This window comes from Serinus canaria, chromosome 2, assembly GCF_022539315.1.
Source record: "Serinus canaria isolate serCan28SL12 chromosome 2, serCan2020, whole genome shotgun sequence".
Classification (NCBI taxonomy): domain Eukaryota; kingdom Metazoa; phylum Chordata; class Aves; order Passeriformes; family Fringillidae; genus Serinus; species Serinus canaria.
Window position 1 is genome coordinate 65,006,622 of NC_066315.1, and position 16,321 is coordinate 65,022,942.

The 16,321-nt window shown below is 36.5% G+C and overlaps 1 protein-coding gene across 3 annotated transcripts in view; it reads left to right on the forward strand.

Moving 5' to 3' along the window:
• The window catches only part of MAK (male germ cell associated kinase), a 28,479-nt gene that overhangs the window by 11,199 nt on the left and 959 nt on the right, over positions 1-16,321 (forward strand). For 2 of the 3 annotated variants that reach the window (XM_030229568.2, XM_050971140.1), the window contains exons 6-14: positions 107-239; positions 331-502; positions 4,804-4,971; positions 6,731-7,045; positions 8,035-8,225; positions 8,776-8,906; positions 10,842-10,973; positions 12,529-12,603; positions 14,175-14,303. In XM_030229568.2, coding sequence (XP_030085428.2) covers positions 107-239; positions 331-502; positions 4,804-4,971; positions 6,731-7,045; positions 8,035-8,225; positions 8,776-8,906; positions 10,842-10,973; positions 12,529-12,603; positions 14,175-14,303 — 1,446 coding nt within the window. The remainder of the gene's footprint in view (positions 1-106; positions 240-330; positions 503-4,803; positions 4,972-6,730; positions 7,046-8,034; positions 8,226-8,775; positions 8,907-10,841; positions 10,974-12,528; positions 12,604-14,174; positions 14,304-16,321) is intronic. The other variant, XM_030229577.2, reaches the window with a different exon arrangement.

Below are 16,321 nucleotides of genomic sequence, written 5' to 3' on the forward strand. Positions count from 1 at the left end.
TTCCAAAACATCCCAAAGTAAATACTGGATTACTCCTATTAGAAATTGCTGCTTAAGAAGTGATTCTGTGATAATTTGCAATTCTTTTCTCTTTGGTCTTCTACAGGATTTTTTCATAGGGATATGAAGCCTGAAAATCTTCTCTGTAGTGGACCAGAACTTGTAAAAATTGCAGATTTTGGGTTGGCTAGAGAACTAAGATCTCAGCCACCTTACACAGATTATGTTTCTACCAGGTGGTAAGTATATCAAGAATTTAATGCATTAGCTTAAGTAATTACCCTCCTATGACCATTCTAACTTATATATTATTTCCCTCCATCCTCACAGGTACCGTGCTCCTGAGGTTTTGCTGAGATCTTCTGTCTATAGCTCACCTATTGATATATGGGCAGTTGGCAGTATAATGGCTGAGTTATACACACTCAGACCTCTGTTCCCAGGCACAAGCGAAGTAGATGAAATCTTCAAAATTTGCCAAGTCCTAGGGACTCCAAAGAAGGTAAGGCTTAAAAAACATCACACAATCTTATTACCAAAAAAAAAAATTAGATCAAATTTATTGCAAAATATTCAGTGTTATCTTTCAGAACCTACATATTGAATTATTGTTTCAGTATGTTTCCTACAGACTTAGTGTTTGCTCAACTAACTGTATTTCTTTTCAGCTTCCATTAAGGCATGTAATGCTAGTCTTTTGCTGTACATTAGCATCTGTTGTATATCATACCATTATGTGAAGCCTTGTTCTCCTCTGATGAAAGCCAGATAAAATTATTTCGTTTAGTTATTTAAAGCTATTCATAATGGAAAGCAAATCAGAAGTCTCCTAGGATTTAATTTACCAGAGCCAATTTGCTTTCCCTTACCAAAAGTATAATTCTTCTGTGCTGGCACACAGAATTTGGAGCTTATAAAAGTTACCATAAATAAGACAAATTATGCTTTTCTTATTTTTAAAGCATAAAAGAAACATTTCATCTCAAAAACAGATGTCTCATAAATATTATTAGCAATAAGAAGTAATTAAGGGAAAATGTGCAGTATTTTAGAGAGGAAACAATTCTTTTCACTTATTTTCTGGATGAGTTAAATGCTATTTAAAATTGCAAGGAAGGTTTGGGTAGTGCATATAAAAATGGATTAAATTATAATCAGTTTAAAAGTTGCTTTAGTAAATGGATGGAAGAATATGCAAGAAAATAATAAGGTTGCCTTCAAAATTTTGAATGAACTGGAAAAAAGACCATATGCTATTAAATATTTTTGTAGACTAAAGTAAGAAATGGCAGATACATATCAGTATTTTATGGGTGCAAATAGAACTTGGTGGAATAACTGACCAAAGACAGTCCACCTAGATCTGAACAACCTAAGATTGAAAAGAGATACATCAGTTTCATTAGTGTTCTACCTGTATAAAATACAGTATAATTCTTGTCCAGTAAGGGAGCCACTGTCAATAGAGAAGTAAGGAACAGAAAACTTTAAACAGAAATAGATTAAGCCTAGCTAGGAACATGCAGAGCTTGAAGTGGTGGGAAAACATCCAAGAGAACATTCTGAGAAACAGGTGCAAACTCATGACAGAGCAAAGAGGAAAAGGTCAAGTGGAGAGTTATAGATGATACGTTGTGGAAGTGAAAATTGAGTCAGGAGGACGCAATGAAAATTGGTATGATGTGTAAAACAGTGCTTGCCATGACACAGTTGTGCCTCAGGAATAATGTGCAAATAGGAGCAGTATTTTAAGAGTTGAGTTTTGAAATGCAGATTGAACTTTCTTAAGCAGATCACAAATCTAGGATAGTAAGAGGAACATTCTGATGTATATGAAGACTGAAAGACAGCACCATGCTGCTTCTGGAACATTTTCAATATACAGCATAAACAAGCTCTGAAGTGCAGGGAGATCAGAGAGAGGTTTTCACTGTGTACAGTAGCACAGCAGCATTGAGCTGTTTGCTGTATTTTTTCTCTAACCTTACAAAAAGCTAACAGAAGCAAATCCTGCCTGTTTAGAGTCTGTCACTCCCTGACTAGAAAGCTTAGTGCTTGTGAAAGTAGGGACCATTGCCAGCTGAATATTCCAGAAAATATTGTAGCCTCCCTTAAAGACCCTAAGAGTTAGGGACATTGTAAGTCAGCCCTCTAGAATCAGGAAACTATAATTACTTTGTGCCCCTGTCATCTGCTGGTCAGACTCAGGAATTTTCTCTCCTTACAATAATGCTAAGGCATCCTTCAAGGAGATTGATGTGTAAAGGAATACTTAAAGAGTATGATAGGAATTACCACAACAAATAATGCACTTGTTAGAAATACTTGTTACATTCTGAAAAATATAAATAGTTATTTTAGTAGTCTGATTTTGCAGATAATTTTACAAATATTATTCTTTTCAGACATGCATTTTCATTTATTCTGTTATCCTGCAATAATGAATTACAGGAATTATTCCCAGAAGCTATCTTCATTCCAGTTTACCTTCCTGTGCTTAAGTCCATAACATACCAATGACTTCAGTGAACCTGGGTGTTTTAAATAGTGGCAGGCAACTATTTTGTTTTATTTTATAAATTACGTTGCTTTATTTATTTTATAAATAAATTAAATTGCACCCTTCAGGTATTGGCAGTGGTGGTGCACTTGTACTATGTGAATTTAATGAAAAAAATTATGACAACCTCAATAGTAGAGATTAATGAAGTGCATTTTCATTAGCTGAACATTGGCAATGGCGCTTTAAATTATTGCAATTTATTTTTTTTTTAATAAATAGAAATGTATTTTTCATTTTGCTCTTGTACTGTTTTCACCTTATCCCTATGCTTCATCAATTCAAGGCCTTGGTACTTTGTTGTAAACTGTTCCTTTATTTCTAGCAGATAGAATGACACCAAACTCAATAAAGAAGGGCAATGCAGTGAAGGAGGGAAGATTTTCTCCATTGATTTGAAAGAACAAACTGTTCTCTGAGGTGAAAGAGGAAGTCACTTGAAATCTTGAGACTTGTTTTAAGCAGATGTGGTTTATAATTATATTTGAGTTTTTTCACTACCATGGACTGTGCTAACAGAACTAAAACTGTTGTACATAAAAAGATGAGTAATGGCTATCATGGTACCTTAAGACCAAATTGTATCAAATCAGTCCAGTTTTCCCTGTAGCAGTGCAATAAGCGTGGTGGATAGAGGAAGAGCACAAATGTCATACCTTGTCTTCAGTAAGGTTTCTGATGCTGTCCCTCACAACATTCTCAGCAGCATATTTCTATACAAATTGCATGATAAGAGCATACCTGTTTGGAAAGAGTTGCCCAGAGAGTAAGCTTCACTGCCTCTTATTCAAAAGATTCATAGAACTCAAGTTCTATGAATCTCAACTCAAGTTCTATGGTTCTACCTCTGATGAAATTTTTAAAATTGTATTGGAGGCTGTCTGGTGGAGTAGATTTTGCTGCTTAAGCTAGTAGATGGCAGGTGGAGAAGAATTATGTTAGAAGAGAAGATTGGAATTTAGAAAGGGTTTTTTTATGTACAGAATTAGAGATGTAGCTTTAAAGAATTTTTTTTTCAGTAGTGCACAGAATGCTGTGCCTTGGCAGGAATAATCAATAGTTATGCACAGCTACATCAATAGCTGTGCATAACCATTCAGCTAACACATCTGTAGGAGAGGCCGTAGGAGCTATTTAGAGTATTGTATGTCTAAAGACAAATACCATACTAGTTTGTAGAAAAAGGAGTATTTCCCATTAACATGTGAACTAATCTTTCAGTTTCTTATGCTATATTATATCCAGTTTAGAGTTTTCAAGAGAAAAAAATCAAGAGTCTAGAGAAGAAATAAAACTCAAAAAGCCTAGACCTTAGGAATTGTTTGGGTTTCTTTAGCCTGTACAAACAAATAGTGGAAGAAAGGAAAAGAAACACACCTTCCAATGTTTAAAAAGGCCACTCTAGAGGGAAGAATGAGATAGTCCTTCTTGTATCAATGGATGACAGAACACTCAACAATGGTCATTTATGTTTGTATGAGAAACCTCCTTTTTCCTAATCATGAGGTGATTACTCTCTGGAGTAATCTGTGTGGTCTGGCTGTGGATTGCCAGAAATTGGAAACTTTTTGAGATTTAGCACCTGTCAGGAAGGGACAAGGGTGTGGAGTAAATGGTCTGTTGAGGTCTTTGATAATCCTGTAGTTCTGTATTCCAAGAATGCAAGTTATCAAACCTTTCTAAAAGGTTTACTTTTAGAAAGTTAAGAACTTTTTTAAAAAGTGTTTATCTGGTGATCATGGTTTTTTAATTGTTGCAGTACTGTCTGGTTGTAACTTAATCATTGATTGTCATAATCAGTGATTCAATAATCATTGTGGGATCAGTGCTATATTGTGTAGGCTGCATCATGGTTATACAGCTGTGTCATGGTGAATGGAGGGGCCTCGCCTCTGCTAGTTCATAAAGAGGGCATGTTGAAGTCAGCTGCTGGGCTCATTTCTGTTGCAGATGGGCATTCCTGGTACTGCTGCATTCTGGACTCCTTCAGATAGGATGTGTCCAAGTGTGTTATTCATGGTGATGGTTCCCCCTGTAGCTACAGGAGACCTCAGGAGGACTGCCATTGGAGACTGATGCTGTGTTCCCTAGTGTTGTAATAATTGTCATGGAAAACAGGAATGCTTGTTTTCAACTCTATAGGAAGGAACCATGCAGACCAAGCATGACTCAAGCTGCCTTAAATTATATCTAAATATCTCTTTGTTCTTTTTTGGTGCTGATTTTTCTTTCCTTTGAAACAGAGTGACTGGACAGAAGGATACCAGCTTGCTTCTGCCATGAATTTCCGTTTCCCACAATGTGTCCCTATAAGCCTAAAAACTCTCATTCCAAATGCAAGCAATGAAGCAATACAGCTTATGAGTGATATGCTGAACTGGAATCCAAAGAAGAGACCTACAGCAAGTCAGGTCTGAGCACATGAATGATTAAGTATAAGACTGAATTTTCTTGCATTTTTAAAAAAATGTAGATACAGAGACCAGTTGATTGTCATAATACTGATGGCCACAAATGTCTCCTCATTTTGAACACTTTGATGGTAATGAGACTAAGTGGTAAGAAGAGAAAGTTCTAAACCTGGTTCAGCAGGCATCTGAAACTCCAGTTATTTCTGCAATGTTGTCTTCTCTACTGCATATCTTAAAATTCTCTCTGTACAGGACAGAGAAAAAGCTGAGGTGCAAATGTTTCAATTGTGTCTGTCATCACTTTGCCACTTTTGTTTTCCTCCCCATCTACAAAAAGGGAAGTACTGAAAGTTTGAAAACTTTGCTTTTTGTGAAGCCACAGATGGAATGCAGTATGGAAGAGCTAAGGCTTATTTTTACTTGGAATGTAAATTGTAAGAAGTGATGAAGAAGGAACTTTGTGAAGAACATGCCAATAGGTCAAAAAGGTCACAATTTTTCTCCAATTTTCAAAACACATATTTCAAGGACCAAATATGGTTACATTCTGTGGGGTTTTTTTATTATTATTCATACCTAATGTAATCCTATTTAGAACATATAAAAGAGGAATACAACTGGGAAAGAAAGGACATATTGCAAGTTACTCTAGGTGGATGTACTGTAAGTGATTCAGAAGCAGTTAAGCAGATGGTACCAAATAAAGCAACCATTCCTCTCCTCTTTATAAAGCATGTCTATTATACAGTGATGGAGATGTGTCTGTAGTCCAGTACTGTGTACCTCTACACAAAATACTCTAGATGCTTTAGAAAAGCAAATAACCAGCTTTTACCCATGTGAGTTATCGAGGAAGCAGCTGCAGCAGTTGTGTAATCCACAGGCAAAAGGAAGAGTTTAATGCATATACATGGCAGTGTGCTCAAAGGCAGCTATTCTTGAGTGCAGCTGAGGCAAAATATGCATTTGAGAACTAACAACGAGTAGGATCCTACCCAAAAGGATTAACAGAGTGGGTTGTTTTGATATAGCAGGAGGTGTGTTACTAAGGTGTGTCCATGCTCTGCATCTAGCAGAGGACATGGAAAGGTCAGAGGAAAGGATCAAATGAACATCTGCCTTATGACAGACACTATATTTTCTAAATAAACACCATGAAGGCACAGCAGGCACAGTGAATGTATTTGAAAGAAAAGCAAAAGTGGGTGATAAGAAAAATGGGGGAGAAACCTTGCTCATTAACATCCTCTAATTGTAGAACCCATATATGGCAACCATCTCACTTCTGGGGCTTTTGTTGCTGGTGATTTTGTTTTGTATTTAGTTAAAAAAACTCAAGCTATTCACTGAGTTGCCAAAACACAGTCAGCAGTGGAGACGTGTAAATAAAGCATGTGCTAAAAGAAGTGGGAACTACCTCTTTTAAAACAGAAATTTGTTACTGCATAAATATAGAATGGTGTTAAATGTATAATGTACCTCAAAACACAGACTCCACCGAGCAATAAAGAAGGGAACAAAAGGATATGACTGCTGTTGTATGTACAAGTGGATCAGACTTACTAAGTTATGTAAGAGTTTGAAATACAGAACTGCCAGTTTTCGGTATACACTTTACATATGATCTCATTACCCATCCATCTCCCATCTGTTCTGTAAAGCTTGCTCAAATGTTTCAGTAACCTGCTTAGATCCTTGATGAGGTTACCAAAGTCAACTTTTTGAAGTTAAAATGAATGCATTATATCTTCTTCTGCAGGCTTTGAAGCACCCTTACTTTCAAGTTGGCCAAATTTTAGGACCTCCTCCACAGTATCTGGAGAAGCAGACTCCTGTTAAACCAGTTCAGCCAACAGAGCCAAAGCCATCTTTACCTAAACTGGAAGCTAAGCCAGAACCTCCGTCTTCACCTGCTTTACCTGACAAAACACAGCCACAGCTCTTGCCAAAGGTTAACCACCAGCCTCTCCAGCAAATTCAGTTGCCTCAGAATACAGCTAACCAGCAAGTACCAAAGCAGCAGTCACCACAGTCACAACCACTTTTTCCAATTATCAATAAAAACTCATCGCCTGTAAGTTGTCTTCAATAACTACATAGATGGTTTTATTAAAAAGTTCTTAGTAAGTTCAGCCAGGTGATCCCTTGAAAATTGTCATATGTTTTATTAGAGGAGATACAGATAGATAACTAGGGAATAAGTAAGGATATAACTGTCTGCTTATTAAAATTTTATAGCAAGTCAGAAGAATAGATTGCATGTAACAATGTTCATTATAATAGCCCTCAGTGACGTGCTTATGCAGCAATGGAGTTGGAACAGCTGTTACTTATTGACCTTTGAGAAACAATTCACAACAGAGAAGTGGAAAGGGAGAACTTCACTTGCCTCATGCAGAAAAATACCCAAAAAGGTTCATCCAGCTCTTAACCTTGTAAGAATTTAGCAATTATGATTTTTAGAAAGATTAGTAGTAAATTTTGGTTTGTTACTTCCATTTTGCTTTCTATTTGTACTCACTGATCTCTAATACAAAATATGTCAAAAATTAATGGTATTCAGAGGAGACTGGAAAGCAAATGATAGGTAGAAGGACAGTTTTAAAACTTAGTAATTTTATTGGAACAGAATGTTAAAGAAAAGTTTCTTTTATTACCTTTATTTACTTTGAGGGCACAGCAGTGTTCTGCACCACTGTGCTCTATTTCTTGACAGCTTACCTACCACTGTTCAGAGCAGGAGCTCAGCAAGATGCCAGAAATAGTGGTTGAGCACTGAACTGCGTTTGCAAACAGAATGTTAACCTCACTAGTTCAGGTAGACTTGAGCAATTCAAGGATGACAGTCCAAAAGAACTACACTTCAAATACATGCTGGCATTATTATGTTTTGTACTTGAAGTCATAATGAGACTATGACCAGAACAGGTACAACACACTGGGAAAAATTCCCTCAAAGTCTGTAAGCAGTAGTCCGGAGTTATACTAGATACAAATTACAAAATTTTAGAATTGAATTAAAGTGGGGTTTTTTTATTATTTTAATTTTTTTATTTAAAATAGAAACAAGCAACTAGTGGCCCTCTGAATGGTGTAATTGGTCCTAAAAACTGCAGAAGACGGTGGGGTCAGACTTTGGTAAAGGCTGTGGATAGCTGGGATGACTTGGATGACCCTGAATTTGGAATGTCATCTTCAAAGAAGCCTAGCATTGCACTGTTAAAAGAAAAGAAAAACAAGGAATTTCTTTTTAGGTAGGTCTTGCAATTAAAAAATCACAATTTCTTGTAGTAAACAGTGCCCAGAAGTAGATTTATAGTCTGATTAAGGCAAATCTATTAAAATTAAGACAAATCCATTAAAATTCACCAAATTTCTGCAAGAATACCAAGAATTGCATGAGTAGATCAGCTTTGGGTGTTATGTTGTTACAGTGCCAGTAATATCCAAACAGAATCAAATTTGTTTTCAGGCACTATGTGGTTCAGGTGTTTGTTGCGTATTTAAGAAACTGTTTTACAAAAATTTGACATACTAATATTACTTCCTTTGTCAGTTAAATGGTACTGTGTTCTGCCATTTGGCCATGTTTGCTTTTATTCCATAGTGCTGGATACATTTCTTTCTTCAAATCCCAGGTCAGGCTCTCGTGAGGTGTTAGGTTTGACTTTTACTTTGTGAAAACAGACTCTACGGAGAAAAGTAGGATAAGCAAAGAGCACTGTATTCTTCAGGCTAAAGTCAGCTTGTGGTATTCTGAGTTGGAGTTGTTGGTCACATGGTTTGAAAATTTTGATTTTTCAGTGTGCCAGAACCAAAAGCTTCACGCTGTATCCAGCCAGGAGGGGAAAACAAGATTCTGATGAGAAATGATTCTGAGAGATCAAATACATCAGCAAAAGATTATTATATAAGCCAATCAAGATATCTGCCTGGTAAGGTTAAAAGTCAATACATATGGAAAATAAAAACTGTGCACAATCTACATGCAATGCATTTAAGCTTAGATTTCATACTGGATAATTTTATTTTTCTTAACCAAACCAAATTTTCATGTTTCGGACTAAATGCCTTTCCCAGAAGATTGCACAATTGATGCAGCAATTCCTGGCTATATAAACATGGCAGGACCTCAACACTGCTTGTACGCTATAAAAGTTCACAGGCCCTCTTGTGACCTGTAACATAAAAAGTCCTCCGTAATACAAATCCAACATCTCTTGGATTACTAGGAATATATCCTGACTAATCTATAAGCAGGTGTGTGTGAGGACTAAAGAAACTACGTACATTTTTTCATCAGGACTGTAGTGATAGAACTAGGAGTAATGGATTCTAATGGAAAGAGGGGAAATTTCAAAAAGAGATACCAAGAAATTCTTTACTGTGAGAGTCATGAGGCACTGGACAGATTGTCCAGAGGACCTGTGGATGCCCCATCCCTGGCAGTGTTCAAGGCAAGGTTTGATGGAAGATTGAGTAACCTGGTCTAGTGGAAGGTGTCCCTGCCCATGGCAGGGCAATCAGAACCAGATGATCTTTAAGGTCTCTTCCAACCCAAATCATTCTATGATTCTATGATTTTTATATAGTGCATATTTACCAATTTTGCAGTGTCAGGATGTTTGGGGTTTTCTGAACATACAAGTTTTGATAAACACAGTCCCCTTCCTTGTACAAAGTATTTAGAAATATCCATCTACTGGCACTGGTAGGAATTCACACACTCACTTCCTTTCCTCAAGGCAGTCATCTTTCTTTAGAAATAGATGTCTCAGTCTAAATCTGGGTGATTTTTGTCAGGAAAAGAACATGATATTATTTAATTACTGGGAATGAGAATGGAAAGGAGAAAGCCAAAAGGATGTTTCCTTTAGTTAGTATTCAGAATATATTCTATAGTCAAATAATTTTTTGGTGTCTCAGTGTCTTTTGTTATCATGGTGGTTTGTACAATTACAGTAATCATATCATGACTTCTGTAATCCACATTTGAGAATTTAGGTGGCTCACAGAGGAATTCCCCATTGTCAGGCAAGTTGTTTAGATACAACATGAATAATTTGTCAGGAACTCATTAGGGCAGTGATGACTTCAGTTCTAGAATGTTAAATAGGATGCTCAGAGAATAAACAGTTTAAGTTCAAAAGAAAAAGAAAAATATAAAGAGTGAGAACTTATATAAAGTATAAAATATAAAGAGAACTTCCCTATCTAAAGGTAACACAAATGGAAGAGTAATCTGTATTTCTTATCTTCTATTAAGCACAATTCTAATGTCTCCATGGTTTTCAATGAGAAAGGCATAGATGTAAAAAATAATTAATTTCAACATTTAAGGGAAAAATAGGTCCGAGGAACATGGTTATTATCTATCCACATTTAGTTCTGCAACCACTGGATCTGGGAGCTACTTTCATGTGTTGTAATCCTATTAACTCTTGTAATGCTTGTAACATGAAGAAGAACCTTTGTCCTACTTTTTAACTTAACCCTTGAAGAAATAGTTTATTTTCAGCCTTGGAGCCCCAGTTTTTGATAGGTATTTTTAATTTGTGTGTTCCTTTTTTGACAGACAGAAATATCAATTATGAGATTATGGTTTTATAGAAACTAAGAACCTATAGTAAAAAGTCTTCTTAAAAGTTCTCTTGAAAGCATGAAGAGAATTGTTCTTAAACTAATGTCACTGGTTTTCATGCTTCAGCTTAAAAATCTAATCAATGGACATCATTAATTTACATTTATGGTGTTTTGCATTATAAGACAAATGATTCAGTGTTGGTTTTCTGTTCTAGAAATGTCATTTATTGGTTGAATTAAGTTTGAAATTTGGTATTTCTAATATTTTCCGTCCTTTGTTTTCTAAGGTGTAAACCCGAAGAATGTCTCTTTAGCAGCAGTCAATAAAGAAGGATCACATGGAACCTGGAACAACCAATTGTTTGCTAAATCACTAGGAAATGCTGGGGGAGGAGTGACTTACAGCAGAAATACTACAGGTAAAGGTGTAATTGAAAATGGTCACATTGTATCTCTTCATACTTCAGTTAAGACCATCTGGTTGAACTTCTGCAGCTAAGCTTAAGTTCTAGGCTCTTTTTTTTCTCTTGTTTTAGTGAAAGACTTAAAAAAACTACCTTTTCATATGTGATATGATGTATTTTGCTTTCAGAACATAAAGAAGGTACAGACCAGCCCCTATTTATAAACTTCTGTTGAGATAAATTTTCTATATAATCCATTGAGACCATTATTTTACTGTGTTTAAGCAAGTAGTTTGGCCTCATTACTGCCTGCTCCCTATGCCATGGAACACAATCAAACAGCAGTCTCACCATGAAAACATAATGGTGGGTGGTATGCTCATGTAATTAAAGGGCTGCCTAATAGTCTAGACATGTCTTTTATCAATTTACTGGCCTTGTCCTAAATCCTTTGCTGCAAGAAAAGTCCCCTTATTTCTTCTGGAACTTCCAGTGAGACTATGTTTTGTGAAGATGACTATTGTCAGCATTCTATAGAGGAAAGTCCAACACTAGGAAACACTTCATCTAAGATTTCAGTGAGAAAAGGATCAGAATGTGGACTGAAATCTGTCTTCTCACCACAAAGCCCTATACCTCAGGTATACTGTCCCTGTTATGGGAGGTTACCTGGTTAACAACACTGCAGCCATTGTCCAGCTAGCACGAGTCACTCTCCAAATATTTCAGTGCCAATAAACAACCCAGCTTTACCTGCTTGTACAGCAAGAACTTCACAAGCTTTGTTTACATGCAGATGCTGCACCCCTTTTTAATAGAACTTTGGTAGCCATTCTGCAGTGTCAACAAACTACCTACTGAACTGCAGTGAAGGTAAAATTAGGATGAATGCTAATGGTAGAAATCCTGCATTTGTCTTACTACTGGGAATTTAAAGAAATAAAGCACTAAAATGGATTAATTTTTGTTTGAAAATACTTGGTATTTCCATGAGTGTCTTAAATTGCATGTGATGTTTTATATACTGAGGAGACAGCAACATTTAAGGCACATGTGAAACACATGGAACCAGAATAGATGGATCACAGAAGTACAATACATGTAAACTATATCTTTTTTCATATTGACAGTCTGAAAGTTGACACTGATGTGTTTAAATAACTGTATATTTATTTAAGTGGGCTTTTTTTTTCATCAGCCACAAAATTGCTCTAAGGAAAAATAAGATAAGAGCAAATAGTTACAGTCCTTCATAAATAAAGCATTTGTAAGTTTATGATCGGGATATGACCAAGTCCTTAAAATTGTAAATGGAATGTAATTGCATTGTTGGAAAATCATATTGTTAGTCCATAATTAGAATGGTCCTATAAACTAACCTCTTGGAGTAACATTTTCTGCTCAAGAGAACAAGGATAAAACATTTCACTTACTAATGTGTCAGATATTCATTCTTACTTGCTTTTTTCCTTCCTCATTTCTTTTACATGACTTAAATTGGTTCTTCATACCCTTCTTCTGAAGTTCTGTCTTTCCATCTTTTTCTTCCTTTAATTTTCCTTGTCTACAGATGAGAACTTAAGTATACCTATTGAAAAGCTGTCATGCAAAGAAAGGTTGAATGAAAAATTAGAAGATCCAAAAGGTAAACTGTAGCAATTATAGCCTGGTTCTTTGTACATTTCCTATTTATGTTTTACAGTTTCTTGTAAAAAAAAATGCACTTATAATGCAGGTTCCTGATGATCATATCCTGTCATTTTTAGTTGCAATCTGTTTTGTCAAACTTTGCTTTCTTCACCACCAATGTGGTGGTTTTGCATGGGAGGCATTTATAGAAGTGATGTAAAGGTTTCTTCTGGATTCTTGGAACTTACTGTGCTTTAAAAGGCAGAGGATATTTTATTACCTTAATCATAACCCACAGCAGGTCACTGGATAATGGTGAGAAAGTGATCCTAATGCAGAACGTGCATGTCCCCTCAGGGATGGCTTGTCCCTTACAGCACTCAGGACTTGCACCTTTTCCTGCATTTGGGTTCCCTGCTTGTTACACTGATCTTACCATGCTGTGCTTGTGCAGGTTTTGGTGGAGTTACCTTAGAGTAAAAGGGAGGAAACTCAGGATTCCAGGCTGCCTACTTTGTGCCTTATAGTTCCACTGCTCTGAAATTATCACAGAGGTCTGAGAGTGTTTGTGTGAAGAGGAACATTATGGGATTGCCCAAAGGCCAAAGATTAAGGAGACTGAAAAACTGGCAAAGCAGAAACTGTGCTTTACTGTAACTACCACTGAAGTTGTTATGCTGAAGCTGTGATGACTATGCTGACACATGATAAAGGTCAAAATAAACTTAATACTACTGAACACAGATCCTTACCACTTAGAGAAAAGCATTTCTCTCTGGACATTGTGCCAGCACAGTCTTAACATTGTCCCAAGTGATGACAGACATGAAGACAGTAAGGGATTTTCTAGGAGCAGGGAGTAAGTATTATAATAGATTGCTCTTCCACTGGACACTAATTTCGGAACTAATTTTGTGTGTACATGCACCATGCTTCTTTGCTTCCCAATAAGGAGAGTTATGTCAGCCTTCCAGGGTAATGCTGGTTTAAAGAAACCAGCATTTGGGCCAAAACTAGGCACAAACAGAATTACAACCAGGGTTAAAGAGAGAGGATAATTGGGTCTAAATTTATAGCTAGCCTTTAACTGTGGGAGCTGTCAAAGTCAACTTCAAGTGGTGCACCACTTTCCACAAGAGATGTTGGATTCCATTATTTTCAATAGATTTAGGCCAAACATGTTGAGCACAAGACTAATACTGAGCACTAGTTAAATCAGCTTCTGGTAAAGCAAATAGATGTAAAGAAAAGGTAAAATCCTACATTTCTCTGCAACTCAGTGTAAACCTTTCTATGTGGTCTTATGTTTAGTGGAAGTACTAATGAAATGTTCATCCTGCTGTTTGTCTTTATTCCTGCTGAATTTCTGTCTGCTAGGGCTGAAAAGGGTCCAGCTAATATACAAAACAAAGAATGGATTCAATGAAGGAATGTTTGTTTTTCAAGAGACAAGCACTAGGGAGTTTTTAAAGAACACTTATACTTGGCACTCTTGTAGTACTGCAAATATAATTTGAAGCAAGTATAAAAAGTAGGTAGAGTTTTCTGAATGCAGCTGAAAGTTCTAGAATTCTGCAATGTCAACAGGAAATCCTGGCTTTGTAAGTAGTGGTGCTTACAACCCATTGGGACTACACACCTCTACCTTCCATAAAAAAGAAGTTGGATCAGCTGGACAACGGATACAGCTAGCACCTCTTGGTGCACCTGTATCAGGTAAGAAATATTCTTTTACTACTCATATCGAAGACAAAGAGAAATGTTCATTTTCCATGCTTCCTAAGGGATTTATTAGCCCTTGGTTTTCCTCAAGTTTTGTAAATAAAATTGTAGGGCATAAATGCTTAATACAAGTGAACTGCATGTAGGTGCCTAGATCCTGTCCTGATGGTTAGAGAAACTACTGCTACTAATATTTGTTACATAAAAGAGAAAATAATTATAAAAGGTGCAAAAAATATTTAGACCATTTGTTAAACTTCTGTTCATTAGTGTTGATGGGCTAAGCAGAACTGTAAAAACATGTAACTCCACAACTCTACAGTAAAGGGTCATGTTTTTAACATTCATTTGTTAAAAACAATGTGAAATCTCTTCTGAATGCAACTGTTACCTTGGATCCTCTGCAGCGTTGGTGACATTCTGAGCACCTTCTTCATTGTCATGTTTCTGATGCAGAGAAGATGAACAGCAGTGCTCAGGATGCAGGAGAAAGTTTGTGAGTGAAGATTTAGAGCTGTTGTCCACACCCAGCAGCCCACTTCTCTGGTTACTTCAGAGGAAATAGCAAGGCCCTAAACCAATGGTTTAACCAAATTGTTTAACCAAAGGGTCCATGGCAAACCAATCTCATACAGTTCTGCTTAATAATGTTTTCTTTTTGCTGACATGCTCCTTTGAGTTACCTCTTCTCCTTAAGAACTTGCAAGTGGCTTCAGAGAATTGGAGCAGGAGGGATGGAAGGAGATGGCACACACAGATACACACACACACACATATATATATATGTGTGTATATAAAATATGCTTAAATGTATGCATACTCTGTGTCTGACTTGATCAGAAACCCACCAAGAAAGGCTGGAGCTGCACTTCATTATCTTATTGGTCCACTGCTGAAACAAAACTGTGAGAGTTGATTTGTCACAATGCATGGATCAGGAGGTTCACAGGACAAAATCTACAATTCTCTCTAGACTGCTGTGAATAGTGAAAAAAAAGAATTGCATGTGGTGTTCCAAAGAAAATAAAATTTACTGTAATCTGTAATCAGAAATGGAATATGTATAGTAGAAGTCAGAAAAGCTGGCAGATGAAGGTCAATTAAGATACTCTTCCATGTCCTGGAGAATAACAAGAATCCTGTCACTTAAATCACTCATATTTAGCTTGAAATCTTCAGAGTTGTATGGGAAGAGAGATAAGGGCAAAGCAAATAGCAGGTTTTATCTCCTAGATGTCAGTATTTGAACATTAACATTTTTGGTGACTCTTTGCTTTATATTATCCAAAATGTAATAAGTTATGCTCTCAATTGTTGTTTTTTTTGCTCTTTTAATTTTTCTGGGTTTTTTTAATGCCATAATTTAAATAATTTAATGTAGTATACAAGATCCATTTTTCTGATGAAAATACCAGGAAAAGCGGCCTTTATTGCCAAGATAGTGTAGACTGGAATCATACTGCTGATGAAAGATAGGGAATGCCAGCCTACAATAAAAAGAAACAGTTTTTAGAGGTGGAGACCTGACCCCAGATTTCAGCTCCTTGATGTTCCCCCTTTTTAAATGTCTTGATCCTCACCTGTTCCTTAACAGGTTCCTTAGCGGTTGAAAAACGCTACCAAAACCAGGTGGTATTCTCTAAGAAACAGAATTATACCTAGGCACCAGAAACCTTATCTATTTAAATGTTGATTTTTGTTTTAAAGGGTATCAGCACATAGTAAGATTAAAATACAAAAGTAGGAATGGAAGGGGCAGGAACTACCTTAGGAATGCTAAGGAAACAAAGGTAAGGTATAGCAGGAGTCTGGATAAAAGGGGTCCTGGCTGGCTGATTTTAAAGACTTGGGAAAATGGTTGAATTGGTCATGAACATGAAGAAATGTCAGCCCCTGCAGCAGAGCAATTACTTTAATCACATGAAACTTGAGGAAGTAGCCACTACCTGAAATTTCCAAAGGGGAAATCTGAATAGGAAGGCCAGGAATACAGCAGTGAGCTACTGCTAGTG